This window comes from Ranitomeya variabilis, chromosome 5 (assembly GCF_051348905.1).
Source record: "Ranitomeya variabilis isolate aRanVar5 chromosome 5, aRanVar5.hap1, whole genome shotgun sequence".
NCBI lineage: Eukaryota > Metazoa > Chordata > Amphibia > Anura > Dendrobatidae > Ranitomeya > Ranitomeya variabilis.
This window is the reverse complement of record NC_135236.1, coordinates 381637112-381651953: the sequence shown is the minus strand read 5'-3', so window position 1 is coordinate 381651953 and position 14842 is coordinate 381637112. Positions and strand designations below refer to the sequence as shown.

Here is a 14842-nt window from a genome sequence, read left to right as displayed (position 1 = left end):
GTCGGATCGGACGATCCAGGGAGAAGACAGACCTGTCCCACTGAGACAGAATGGCTTGCTGAAGGGGTCGCGAATGGAATTGGGCGAAGGGAATCGCTTCTAATGATGCTACCATCCTCCCCAGAACCTTCATGGCCGATTGCAGGGAGGGAGGCCTAGGACCCTGGAGCAGGCGTATGTCCCGACGAAGGATGGATCTCTTGTCTTCGGGAAGGAAGACTTTGGTCTGACGAGTGTCGAAGAGCATGCCCAGAAAGATCATGCGCTGAGAAGGAATAAGGCAGGACTTCTTCCGGTTGACCAGCCACCCGAAATGGGCTATGGTGTCGAGAACGATGGACAGACTTTCGTGAGCCTGAGAAAAGGACGGAGCCTTGATGAGGATGTCGTCGAGGTATGGAAACAGAACTAGGCCTCTGATCCTCAAGATGGCCATCAGCGCCGCCATGATCTTCGTGAAAACTCTTGGGGTGGTTGCAAGACCGAACGGCAGGGCGATGAACTGAAAATGTTCCTGGAGCACCGCAAGAAACGGTTATGTCCCGGGAATATCGGGACATGGTGGTAGGCGTCCTGAATATCTATGGAACACAGAAATTCCTGAGCCTCCATAGAAGCAATTACTGAACGAAGGGATTCCATCCTGAAGTGCTTCAGACGAACTCTCTTGTTCAGCAATTTGAGGTCGAGAATGGGACGAACCTTGCCGTCTTTTTTCGGTACCACAAAAAGATTCGAATAGAACCCTGTGAACCGTTCTTTTTCTGGGACGGGAACGATTACCCCGGCTTTGGAGGTGAGAAGCGATGGCTGCGAAGAAACCCGGAACTAGAGCGGGGTCTATTGGAGGTTGGGTTTCGAAGAAAAAAATCCCGGGGTCATGAAACAAACTCGTATCTTGTATCCCGAGGATACAACTTCCCTGACCCATGCGTCCTCTACTGAGGAGATCCAGACGTCCCTGAAGAAGAGGAGACGGTCGCCCAGTTTGGGAGGTGGGCTGGGGTCTTGCTGAGAGTCATGCCGAGGTGGATCTTACAGCCCTGGACCTGGAGGATCTACCCTGGGAGTAGCGAAAATGCCAGGAAGGAGTGGGTCTAAAGGATACTGCCTTCTTCTCTTGACGTGCTTGTGGCCTCTGTTGCTGCTGGGAAAAAGAGTTTGACACCGCGAAGCGACAAAAAGGCCGAAAAGACCGAAATTGCCTGGGGAAGAAGAGAACTTGTGCCCCCCGGTGGCGTCCTTAATGATTTGGTCCAGCTTGGAACCAAAGAGACGTGAACCCTGAAAAGGCAGGCTGGTAAGGGACTTTTGAGAAGAGAAGTCCGCCTGCCAGGCCTTGAGCCAAACGGTCCAATGGATGGCAACAGTGTTGCTGGACGCCTGGGCCGCACAAGACGCGGCATCTAGGGAAGCGGAGACCAGGAATTCGCCCGCATGAGAAATCTGGTTGGCAAGCTCCACCAGCTGTCCGGGTGGAGCCCCGTCCAAGATGCCCTGACGGAGTTGTTTGGCCCATTTGGATATGGATTTAGAAACCCAAGTGGAAGCAAAGGCCGGGCATAGAGAGGAGGCAGCCGCCTCGAAGGCAGACTTCGCAAAGGACTCTATAACTAGAGTCTTTCAGAGATGCCCCGCCGGATAGCGGGAGGACCGTGTTGGTTGACAGCCTGGAAACTGGAAGATCCCCCGAGGGAGAAGCTGTCCAATTAGCGGTGAGCTGCGGAGAAAAAGGATATAAAACGCCAAAGCGTCTGGTCGGATTCTCTTTTTCTCTTGTCATGATCTCCTCAAATTCAGGGTGAGGGGTGAAAAACTTGGAAGGTGGTTTAGACCGTCTAAACGAAACCACCTGGTCTGCGAGTTCCGTAGAGGAATCTTTGATGCCACAGGTCTGATTTATCGCTCCAATGAGGTTCTGAACCATATCCCTCATGTTGGAGATTTGGTTCGAATCCAGCTCCGAAATATCCTCTGAAGGCGCATCAGAGAACGCCTCGCCTGACTCAGGGGAGGAGGACCCTGGGGAAGCCAATCGCAGAGAAGGACCGTGGGGCGAGATGCAACGAGAAGAGGACTCAGACCGGAATTCCTGTCTGGACCTTTTGCGGCCTATAACGGAAGGCTCGGACGGGGCCTCCTGCGACCCGCTGGCTACTGCGGGGGTCTGCAGGGGCAACCTATCAAGCACGGACACAAGAGTTTGAGACACCCGTGTTAGATCCGCTATGGATTGTGACAGAGAGGAAGCCCAGGCTGGGGTAGAGGCTTCGCTCTCGGGCGGAACAGCAGGTGGGTCCTGGGCAGTGGGTATAATGGGGTTGATGCAGGTCTGGCAGAGGGGAGAGGACTGACCTGACGGAAGTTTGCAGTTACAAGTCGAACACGCAAAGTGTTTGACTAAGACAGAGGAAGTAGAGGCAGAAGTAGGAGGACGAGAGCGACCTCTCTTGGAAGTAGACATGGCGAACGAACCCCTGAGAAAAGCCAGAAGGTTAGGGGACAGAAGGGCAGAGGAGAGTGTCTGCAGAGCAGAGCTACTCACGGCAGGCGATGCGATTTTCGGATGGAAGGCTGCACGGTTTTGAAGATGCGCTTCAGAATGATCCTCAAAGCAGGGGTGCAGGCAGACGGAGCACACCTCTGGAACTCTCCTGTCCGGGACCGGCTGTGGGGCTGAGACGACCGCAAGTGTGGAAGATGCCAGGATTCACGCTCTTGGGTGGTGGGCAGGGCTAATTGCCTGGCCAGGAGCACCAAGATAGCGTCGGGGGCGGAGCTCGCCGAGACAGTCGGGCTGGAGAAAAGCCCGCCCGAGAATGCAGGAAGTGGGCGGAGCCGCGGCCAGAAGTAGGCCCCGGGAGAAGCCGGGACCTAAATTAGAAGCTGCTGGCCGCCGGAGAGGGCCGCGGGACCGGAAACGGTACGGCCGCCGGAGGAGAACGGCACAGCTGCCTGTAGGGGGCCGCGCCGCACGGACCAAAGATACGGCCGCAGACAAGGCAGTGCGCCTGCCTGTAAAAATGCGGTCGCCAGACGAACTGTCACCCAGGTGCCAGGTAAAAAATGCGTCCGCCAGAGGAAAAGTGCAGGGCGCAGGAACAGCAGCGCGGCTGCCATAGGGCGCCGCCCGGCACAGAGCAAAGATGCGGCCGCAGACAAGGCAGTGCGCCTGCCTGTAAAAATGCGGTCGCCGGACGAACTGTCGCCCAGGTGCCAGGTAAAAAATGCGTCCGCCAGAGGAAAAGTGCAGTGCGCAGGAACAGCAGCGCGGCTGCCATAGGACGCCGCCCCGCACAGAGCAAAGATGCGGCCGCAGGAGCCCATATTTCCCTGACAAGAAAGAGGATTGCGCACCCTGTAACAGGGAATCCGCAGAGACCCCCCATGAGACAGAAGGGCAGGTGGGAAGGGAAAGGGATACTCACCTAAACATCCCACGCCGTTCATTACTAACCTCAAGCCGTGGAGGGTATTAGACTGGACGTCCTCGTCTCCTCCAACCGACAGGCTCTGGAGGGCGACTGGGTGGGGGACGGAGGCAGGACCGGTCATCTGAGCACGCTGGTGTGCTAGGCTTTCCCAGTGACGAGTTCTTTGGTCCTGCAGTCGGATCTATATGAGGACGGGGTGGCAGTACACGCTGTACTCATAGTCCGCATTGTGGGATTACAGTTGTGACTATTCACACTGTATCCCTTAGGAAACCTGAAAAGAAAACGACGCACATTGAGGTAGATAAGGGTTTAATAAAAGACCGGTGTCCACCTCCTACTGACACTAAGCTAAAAACTGAAGAGTATAATGCCAGTCGGTGGAGTGTACACTGCAGAGGAGGAGCTAACTTTTTTTGTGCATAGTGTCAACCTCCTAGTGGCAGCAGCATACACCCATGGTTCCTGTGTCCACCAATGAGAGGCGATAGAGAAAAAAGTTTTATTTATTTACACGTTTATTACAGGTTCTCATAAGTTTGGGTGGAGAGAGTAGCGGAGGGGCTGACCAAGTCGATAGTGGGGGACAGGACATCACGGGGAGGATCAGAAGTGGAATGGGTGGTGAAAACATGAGGTTGGGCAGGGAGTTGAGGTACAGATGTGGACTGTGGGAGGTATGGTGAAGGTGTTGGTGGGTTTGGAACGGTGAAGTTAAAGGGGAAGAATGGAAAGGGGAGGGTAGGTACTGGGAAATACTGAGGGGGAAGGAAGGAATGGCGAAGGAGTTGAAGGAGGATGGACGGGAGGAGGATGGACGGGAGGATAGACGGCGGCTTGAGGGGGGAAAGGTGTTGAAACATGAAGGGTAGGTGGAGGGGCTTGGGACATCACCTGCGCTAGAGCAGTGTGGCAGCCTTGCATCCCATGCATCTGCAGGTCAGGAGTTAGATTTTCCATGTGCCTGAGGACCGACTGAAAAAAACAGTGTCTTGGTGACAGGTTTGCATCTGAATGCATCCTATCCAGACGACTGCTGAGTTCAAGTATGCTTTTGTTTACCATATTGTACCCAGCAGATGTTTGGTCACCCAAAAGCTTGATAGCATTCTGGAAGGCTGCATTCAGATGCAAAAACTCAGGCGCATAGCTCCTTTCCTGACCTCTCTGGCGCTGCCGTCCTGACCCCGAAGGTGGTCTAGATGTTGCGGCAGTGTCAGAGGGGTGGGGTAAAGGGAACTCTAAATCACCTGCAGCTTCATGTGACAAAGTCTGCCCTGCTGCTCCAGCGCTGGTGGATGGGGCCGAGGGATCAAACAAAAAGGGAAGGTACAGATACAGAGGGGTCGGGTCTTTCGACGTGGTCCCCGGTGGCGGACTCCACCTGGGGACCACGGCAGGCTGCTGGCAGGGTCTGTCTTGCTGGCAGGGTCTGTCTTGCTGGCTGCTGGCAGGGTCTGTCTTGCTGGCTGGCACTGTGTTCTCTCTCTGCTTGATGGCACATTCAGGAATGAAGCCCACCTGTCCTGTTTATATAGTTTTGGGGTTGCCTGGGCAAAGTATCTACGTTTTGGAGCATGCTCAATTGAAAAAGCAGATTGGGCGGCCATTCTAGGAAATGGCGGACGCGACGGATCCGCCGCGAACCGCCATTTCGGCGGAGACAAAAAAGTTACAATGTCTGTCAATGTCTAGATGACGTCCGCCAAATGTCGACGGATCCGTCACATGGCGGATGGAACGGACGACCATCTGCCACAATCCGTCGCTAATGCAAGTCTATGGGAAAATAGCGGATCCGCCAAAAAAAATGGCGGATCCGCTATTTAAAGAAAACGGCGGATTCAAACTGACGCCAAAAGACTGAAGTGTGAAAGAGGCCTTACCTGACAGCACCCGTTTTTTGATTAGCTGGTTTGGCGCGATGTCATCATTGCAGCGTGACGCACATGATATTGTGACAGACCAGCTAATCGAAACAAGACCTGTGGATGATCAGGTAAGAGGCGGTTCTTAGAGATCCCATCCAGCAGCCAAAGATTAACGACGTGGTCAGTTGACCGGGCCCCTTGAGCCGATTAGCACCAATTCTAGTACTTATCTATGAAGATCCTTTGCTCGTCTTTATTATTATTCCAATTAATTTTTTTTTGCTTCCCAGGAACTCTAGGAGTGGTGACACAAAAGGCTTTATGACTTTACTACTTACTTTTCTCATATTAGGTTTTATTTAACAAAATAATTTATGCCAATTACATTTTTTTACTAATAAGGAATAGAATATTATCAATACTGGATAGGACAAATCGGCAAATCTCCAAGTACTAGTCAATAGTACATTGAACCGCTCGATAATGATCTTTCCAAATTATCATTATAGTTCAGTAGAATGCACAATAATCGTTTTTTATAAATTATTTACTGAATTGGTCTCGTCTGCATGCCAGTTTTAAAGGGAATCTTTGCTTATAGTAAGGTGTGAAGGTGCTCCTCTTACAGCAGCTGTGTCATATGATAGAGGTACATAAGGCAAGGTTCACAGCTCGATAACGAGTGTATAAAAAATACATAAAAACAGCTGAACGATTCCAAATGCACCAGATTTATTACAATCTTGTTACAATTTAAGCACAATTTTCTCCATCCGTGCTTTCCATAAAGAATGACTGCAGTTTATTTAGCTAAAAATATTTATAAATTGTGATATTAAAGAAGCACAACTTACCGGTGTATTTTTATTCATGACATTGGCCAATTGGTTTGCATTTGATAACCCTGTCAAAGAAACAAAACATTTTTTAACCTAAAGTCTATTGATCATTGACCTACTGAAATTATCACAAGAATTAGATGGACATGTTCAGAAATATAACTACCCCACGGGGTACAATTTTGATCCTATAGACCTCTGCTCTGTAATTTTACGACATGAAAAAAATCATGTGCACTGCCCCATAGAATAACATTGGTCCGAGTGTGATCTGCTGTTTCGTGGGATCGCACTCGGACTGAAACCACAGCCATGTGTCCTTGGGAGGTCTACAAATCTAGACATGTCCCAACAGTAAAATCTTGGCCTCAATCATTATTTCCTAATTAATACATATTACCAAATCATACGCTGGTTCAGTTCTTCTTGCTTCAATACATTTAGCCCCTGTTTACATGTCCGTTTAGACATCCCACGTGTAGGTTACATCTCACAAACAGAATAAGTGATACATTGCATCAGGTATGTAAACCGAAGCAGAAGGACCCCATTGATTATAATAGGGTTTGTTTTGGATCTTTTTTAAAGTCTTGCATGCAGAGTTTTTTCTGACATTCTTAAAAAAAAAAAAAAGGACTGGAAATAGACACCGTTTGCATAAAGAATGCAATGAATCACTTTTTTAGAAAGCAAAAAATACCGCACAACCAGGAAACCAGCAGACCTTTGTAACATGGAAAAATGACTCTCACCAGTTTTGCTTTTCTGAGGCTGCTCTAAAAGGTCTTTGGAAATGCTTTCTGAAGTGCTCTGTCTCGCTTGCATATGATCTTCACTTCCGTCTTCAGGTACTGAGCTCAGAAGTGCTGGAGGTGGAGTAGCGTGATCTTTTGATGTCACTTTATCAATATCGGTCACTGGAGATATGGTTTTGTGCGATTTACGGTGGGTAGAATTCACGGTCTGGGTATGTGTTGCACACTTAAATGAATGACTGGTCGAGTCCCAGTCTGAAGCATCTAAAGAAAGTAAAAAATACTAAATAAGAAAAGTTAAGAGAAAGGGATTTATACGTTGTATTTTTTTTATCTTTCATACAGGATGCCATATAAGAAGAAGTAGATGGTGGTAAAAGACTCCTAATAATATAGTAACCAATAATAGTGTTTTATATACATATTATATATGTACTATAGCATCAATAGTAAAAAGATCAAATGTTAAAAATAAAAAAAATTATTATATTCTCACCTTCCGGCGCCTTTCCCGCTCCTCGCGAAGCTCCGGTCCCAAGAATGCATTGCGGCAACGACCGGAGATGACGTAGCGGTCTCGCGAGACCGCTACATCACGTGTTATTGCCGCAATGCATTCTTGGGACCGGAGAGTCGCGAGGAGCATCGGTAAACGCCTGGGCTGGATCCGGGGGCCGCCGGAAGGTGAATATATAACTATTTTTTTTTTTTATTCTTTTTTTAACAGGGATATGGTGCCCACATTGCTATATACTACGTAGGCTGTGTTAGATACTACGTGGGCTGTGTTATATACTTCATGAGCTGTGTTATATACTGTGTGGCCTGTGTTATATACTACGTCTCTGTGCTTTATACTACGTGAGCTGTGCTATATACTACATGGCTGGGCAATATACTACATGGCTGTGTTATATACTACGTGGGCTGTGTTATATACTGCGTGGGCTGTGTTATATACTGCGTGGGCTGTGTTATATACTGCGTGGGCTGTGTTATATACTGCGTGGGCTGTGTTATATACTGCGTGGGCTGTGTTATATACTGCGTGGGCTGTGTTATATACTGCGTGGGCTGTGTTATATACTACTATACATATTCTAGAATACCCGATGCGTTAGAATCAGGCCACCATCTAGTGAGCTAATAATTAGTAATGAATGAGTGAATGTGCTTGGTTAAGGTGTTATCCGAGCATGCTCGTATGCTAACCGACTGTCTTCGGTGTGCTCAAAAAATATGTTTGAGTCTCCACGGCCGCATTGCAGCTGTTCGACAGCCGTAACACTTGCATGGACTGTCTAACACACAGGCAACCCATGCATGTGTTACGGCTGTCGAACAGCCGCAAGACATGCGGCTGTGGTTACTCAAACATATTTTTCAAGCACGCTGAAGACAATGAACTAAGGAACGAGCATGCTTGGATAACACCTTATCCGAGCACGTTCGCTCATCACTACTAATAGTCTAAACAGAAAGATATGTGTATGACAGTTGTGATCAATTTCTAGATAAAGAGGATTTGAACTCTATAGCACCGTTGGAAGTAGCTAAAAGTTATTCATAAACATAAAAAAATTGACTATATATTACCTTCAATATCGTCTGCATCATCCAGTCCCAAGTCTGCCATGAGATCTAGAAAAGACAAACAGAACTGAATATACAGGAGATTTAGAATACAGCAGTGCAGCTCAGTGAAATGGATTCTGACTACCTGGCTTATTTTGATCAGAAGGTGTCTGAAAAAATTTAGGAGTGGAGCCTTCATTACTTTGAAAAATCGGATCCTGCTGAAAGAAAAAACAAAAGTCATATACAGTGATGTGAAAAAAAAAGATAGCTAAGTATTAGCTATTAGTAAGATTAAGTATGTACTGTACATACAGGAAGCCATACAGATTCCTATGATGGAATACATCATAAGACCAATCCCTATCGGTCATCGATACTTCATACCTTTTGTGTTTCCAGTGGTTTCACAGCCGCAATGTTATCAGAAGCCTCTGCAGAAGACAGCAAAAAGGAGACATTACTTAATTTAATCACATTAAAAAAAATGTGCAAAAATGGCAAGGAGAGAAACCCTAGAAAAGCAGAATTAGGACTCGCTGACACGTTGTGTTTCTGCCGCAAAGTTCCAGCAAAGTGAATGACATTTCCGAAATCTCATGCACATGCTGCTTATTTTTGCTGCAGATTTGAACCTTTAAAGTGTGTTGTCAAATCTGCCGCATGTCAATTCTTTTTTTTTTTGCCATTTTTTTCACCCAAAAATGCATATATTTTATGCAGCCTTTTTATTGTCAAAAATCTTCTGCAAATACAAATTCAAAAAACGGACGCACATACTCTTATGGTTTCTGGTACCTTAAATGCTGCGTTTTTGCCAACGCAAAAGCACAAAGAAAAAAAGCTGCAAAACACAACATGTGAATAAGCCCTAAGAGTTAGTATCGCAGAGATCCAGAATCTGTTATTGCCAAAAAAATAAATAATGGATTTGTCTTCATACCCCTGTGCCTAAAGTGCCAGCCCTCATCTTGTAGCTTACAGCTTCTTGGTGGTTTCGAAAAAGAAGGGCAATAATACATATCTAGTAAGGGAATGAGAATTTACAGCTCAAAAAACGCCCTCTGTACCAATCAAACTTCCCATAGATAACGTCAAAATAACACATTATTACACTAATGCTTCTGGTTTCACAACTAACACATTATATTTACAGACTTGCTTTAAGCACCGAACCACAAAACCGATATAGGGATTTTTGTGTACTCACCGTAAAATCCTTTTCTCCGAGCCATTCATTGGGGGACACAGACCATGGATGTATGCTGCTGCCACTAGGAGGCTGACACTAAGTGATACAAAGAAAGTTAGCTCCTCCCCTGCAGTATACACCCTCCTGCTGGCTCTCAGCTAACCAGTTCAGTGCAAAAGCAGTTGATCAATAACAACATATGAGCGTATAGCATGTCATATTATATATGAGAGTATAGCATGTCAGATTATAAAAACAAGCACAAGCTAATAGCAGAGTGGGAGCTGTGTCCCCCAATTAATGGCTCGGAGAAAAGGATTTTAAGGTGAGTACACAAAAATCCCTATTTCTCCTTCGCCTCATTGGGGGACACAGACCGTGGGACGTCCCAAAGCAGTCCTTGGGTGGGAACAACATCAGAACAGGCCCTGTGTAACCGCTACTTACAAGTGCACCACCGCGGCCTGCAGAATCCGCCTGCCCAGACTCACTGTGGAAGTGTGGGAATTATAATGCTTCAAGAATGCATGCGGACTGGACGAATCCGCAAGCTTGCAGGCGTGCTTTGCCGACGCCTGGTGCCTAGAACCCTCGATAGACAGAGATATAGGCTGACATCTAACACGGAAGGACTCCTGGATGGTGTAACGAATCCACCAGGCTAACATGGCCGATGAAACGGCTAAACCCTTCCTGTAAAAGTCAGGAAGCTTTCCTCTTACCACCAGGAAGCCCAAATAAAGCGTCCAACCTTCGGAAGGACGCTGTTCTCAAGACGTACCTACTCAGAGCACTCCTGTCATCCAGAATATGGGGAACTCATTCCATTTTGTGGACTGGTGCCGAAAGAGATGAGGGAAGAACGATGTCCTCATAACAGTGGTAACACAATACCACCTTGGTAACAAGGGACGGGGATGGCCTGAGGACAACCTTGCCTTGAAGGTAGAAAGGGAAAAGTCTGAAAGAACAGAGCAGCTAGCTCCAAAAACTCGTCAGGATGAGGATATCGCAGAGAAAAAAGGGCGACCCTCCCTGATAGTAAAGTCTGTCCGGATCAAAAGGAGTCTACTGTAAGACTCCCAGGACCATTAAGGTCCCAATGATCTAACGGTATGTGATAGGGAAGAACTATGTGTGAAAACTCCCTGCGAGAAAGTCCCTACTTGCAGTTTTGTTGCAATAAGGCGGAAAGATACTAGCTCCGCAAACAAAAAAAACTGACGTGGTCAGTGCGGATCTCCGAGGATCACTAGGGCCCTTTCTGCTTCCGAAAGGCTTTCGGAAGTAGTGGAAGGGGAGTTATGGAAACTGGTACCACGGAAGAGCCAGAGCATGCAGTGCGATGGCTCTTGGATATCGGGGCCGAAACCACGAACTCGAGTACATTGGTGTTCAGTCTGGATGCCATCTGAATTACCACTGGAGAGCTCCAGTGAAGGCAGATCTGATGGAAGACTTGAGGCGGGACCCTGACGGCTGAATATGTTTGCCGCCCAGAGTCTCCTGGGATATGTACTGCCGAGATCACCGAATGATAGATCTCGGCCCATCAGAGAATGTGAGGTACCTCGGCCATGGAACCTGACCGTGGGTACCTGCTAGATGATTGACGTATGGCAGAGCCGTGGCATTATCCAATTGAATTTGGATGGGGTGACCCGCCAGAAGGCAGTGGACCTGCTGTAGGACTACCGTTTGGATCTCCAGAGCAATGATCGGGAGAAGAAGACTGGCATTGGTAGTTACTAATAACCCATGAACCGGGAGAAAGGCCCTGGATGAAGAAGAAGGAAGAAGAAGAAGGAGCTCAGAGACAACCGTTGGAAAGTCTGTTTGACTTGCTGAAAATGAGCAGGGCGAAGGAAACTGCTTCCATTGTCGTCACCATTTTTCCTCAGAACCCTCCTAGCAAATCGAATGAAATGAGGGGATGTGATCAAGTGCACGAGCTCCCTGTTGAAGGGCCATGACCTTGTCTCGAGGGAGAACTACCATCCTTCTGGAAGTGTGCAGGATCATCCTCAAAAAGGATATATGCTGGGCTGGAAATGAGGAGAACTTATCTAAGTTTAGCTGCCAGCCCAGGTGAGAGGGTATCGCAAGTGATATAGACGACTTAGCGTAGTCCTGGAAGAGTGGCTAGACAGTCGACCAAATAGAGCACGACGACCACGCCTCTAGGGTGCAAGAGGAACATGACAGCGGCCATGACCCTTGAGAACACTCTGGGTGCGGTAGCAAGGCCGAAGGACAAGGTGGTGACTTGAAAATGCTGTTCACGATTTGAAAAGCGAAGGAATTTTTGAAGAGGGGAAAAATAGGAATGTGAGGGTAAGCATCCCGAATGTCGATGGATGCCAGAAACTCCACATTTTTCTGTTGAAATAATGGCAGAGCGGAGGAACTCCATCCGAAGAAGGGAGGACCTTGTCAAAGTTTGTTAGAAGATTGAGGTCCAGAATCGGTCTTACTTTTCGTTCCCCTTTTTGGAACCAAGATCCCTTAGATCTAGACTGTCCTGGACAACCCTTCCACTGCTGGATGGGTCTGTAGGAAACATACGATCCTTTGTTAGTCTCCCGCTGAAAAGATTTGATTGGCCAGTTGTACTGTCTTCAGGAAAAGGTTACTGGTGTGAATCGAAGTAGTTAAGGTCTCCAGCCAGGAGACCATTGCTCTAGCAATCCATGCGGTGGCTAGGGAGGGTAGAGCGCTGAACCCAAAGCTGCAAGACGAACGAACCAGATTTGCTATCTGACAGTCCGTGGTATTTTTAATGATGATGCTTCGGGCAGGGATACTGGTAGGTATACCACAGGAGATTCTACCCAGTTAATCTGCCAAGTGGCAGAATGCGCGGCTGCATCCAGCAGGTCATCGTCTCTTGCCATCGCCGCTCTCTTTTGACGATGCAGAGTTAAAAATGAGGAACCCTCGATCCACCATCCTCTTAACAGGGAAGTGGAGAGGGATCGTCCGCCTTCTTGCATCATCTGCTAAATAGTTTTGATGCAGAGGGGGATGCTCGGAAGCCAAAAAGGGTGCATCTGTACATCCACAGAGTTCAGGTCTACGGGTGGACAGGACAGGTTGTCTGGCGTTAGGCCTGGATGCAGAAGAGGATACATGGAGGCGACACTTCGTGTGCTCGTCTGTTGATGGTGTGGGGAGATCAGTGCTCTTTAAAAGACAAGTCACCCTTAAAAATCAGACCAGGCATGGCATCTCACGTAGAGGCTTCGCTCCAATGAATCACTTATCCAGGCTGCATGGCAAATGCTCTACGAGGGAGTTTAGTCTCCTTATGAGGGACACTGTGTAGTCTAGAGCAGCACCGGAGTCCTCATCAATGTACAGAGATTGGTTGAAGATTTGAAGATTTTACTCAAGGAGCTGGAACAAAGACCTTTTTTTTTTCTTATGTTGCACATCGTCTCATCAGGACGGAGGTTCTGTGCACCTGTAAGGTGGTGAGTTGGCTTTATTTTTCTTTGTTGAATACTGATCATGTGCCTTTAAGACCAGTTATGTTGCAGAGTTGTTGTGCCGCTTTAATGCAAAGTCGTCGCCCCTGTGATGAGCCGGCCGGGTGGACCAAGATGACCATCGGGAGTTGCAGAGGTGATAAAGTCTCGCAGAGAGCAAGAGGAGCCAATTCGGGGGGCGGAGCCACAGGCAGGATGTGGGCAGAGCCTCGAGGCTTCCATGAATAGGCCCAAGCCAGGGCCTAAATTTCTGCAGCCAGCAGGAGCGATACCAGCGGTAGAAATGAGGGGCGCTGTAGTGGCCGAGAAAACTGAGCGCTCCCCTGCCAGGCGAGAAGCGCCAGAAAAGCGGGCAGAGCCGCCTTAGGGCGCCATAGTGCGCTTCCAGGGTGCAGCCTACACATCGGCCAAAGCCGGGGAATAAATTTTTGCAGCCGGCCTGAGCGTTACCTCAGGGAGGTGGGCCACAGGGAAGCTGAGACTGCCTGTGAGCAAGGGGCCAACCGCTGATAGGATCCACTCACCATCGGTGCGCGTCCCGGGATGGAGCTGCCGCGGATGAGCCGAGTATTGTTCTGCTGCAGGTCAGGTATTGCAGCGTGGATGGTGCAGGGATAGAGGGATAAACCTTAATTCACCATCCCTTTGTTAGGGAGGTGGAGAGGAACCGTCCGCCTCCTTGTACCATCCGCTTTAACAGTGGTGAGACAGTGGGGGCTGCTCGGATGCCAAAGAGAGGGGCCTCTGTACATCCACGGAGTTCAAGCCCCCGGGTGGACAGGGCCAGTTGTCCGGCATTAGGCCTGGCTGCAGAAGAGGGTACGTGGAGGCGACACTCCATGTGCTCGTCTGTTAATGGTGCGGGGAGATCAGTGCCCTTGAAGAGGCCCGTCGCCCCTAAGAATCAGTCCAGGCGTGGCACGTCGCAGGAAAGGATACGGAGAGGCGACACTCTCCAGCTCGCCTGTTGATGGTTTTGGGAGATCGGAACCTTGAAAGGATCCGTCGCCCCATTCGTCCGTGGAAAAAATAAGATAAAAAATGTAAAAGGTAAAAATAAAATAAGAAAGAGTTTTGGGTCTGAATAGCAGACCCTTCCGTGTGCCTCCTACAGACACTAAGCAAGAACTGGTTAGCTGAGAGTCAGCAGGAGGGTGTATACTGCAGGGGAGGAGCGAACTTTCTTTGTATCACTTAGGCCTCTTTCACACTTCCGTCTTTTCAGATCTGTTGCAATGCGTCATTTTAGGCTATGTGCACACGTTCAGGATTTCTTGCAGAAATTTCCTGCGCAAAACTGGACATTTTGTGCAAGAAATCCGCATGCGTTTTTTTCGCGTTTTTACTGCATTTTTACCACGTTTTTGGTGCGCTTTTTTTGCGGATTTTTCCGGAGGTTCCCAATGCAATAATATAGTGGGAAATCCGCAGAAAAACCGTAAAATTAATGAACATGCTGCGTTTTTTACTGCGATGCGTTTTTTTCCGCAAAAAAACACATGTGCACAAAAATTGCGGAATGCATTCTAAATGATGGGATGCATAATGTACGCTTTTTTTTGCGTTTTTAACGCGAAAAATCTGCAACGTGTGCATACAGCCTTAGTGTCAGCCTCCTAGTGGCAGCAGCATACACCCACGGTCTGTGTCCCCCAATGAAACGAAGGAGAAAAGATAATTGTAGGGAA

The 14842-nt window shown here is 48.3% G+C and overlaps 1 protein-coding gene across 8 annotated transcripts in view; it reads right to left on the bottom strand.

The window, feature by feature from the left end:
* The window catches only part of ANKRD26 (ankyrin repeat domain containing 26), a 154984-nt gene that overhangs the window by 78741 nt on the left and 61401 nt on the right, over positions 1-14842 (bottom strand). For 4 of the 8 annotated variants that reach the window (XM_077264993.1, XM_077264995.1, XM_077264997.1 and 1 more), the window contains exons 14-18: positions 8862-8908; positions 8620-8695; positions 8496-8540; positions 6897-7163; positions 6160-6209 (exon numbers count right to left, since the gene is read on the bottom strand). In XM_077264993.1, the coding sequence (XP_077121108.1) occupies positions 6160-6209; positions 6897-7163; positions 8496-8540; positions 8620-8695; positions 8862-8908 (485 nt within the window). Of the gene's footprint in view, positions 1-6159; positions 6210-6896; positions 7164-8495; positions 8541-8619; positions 8696-8861; positions 8909-9417; positions 9499-14842 lie in introns of all 8 variants that reach the window. The other 4 variants (XM_077264990.1, XM_077264992.1, XM_077264996.1 and 1 more) reach the window with 2 other exon arrangements.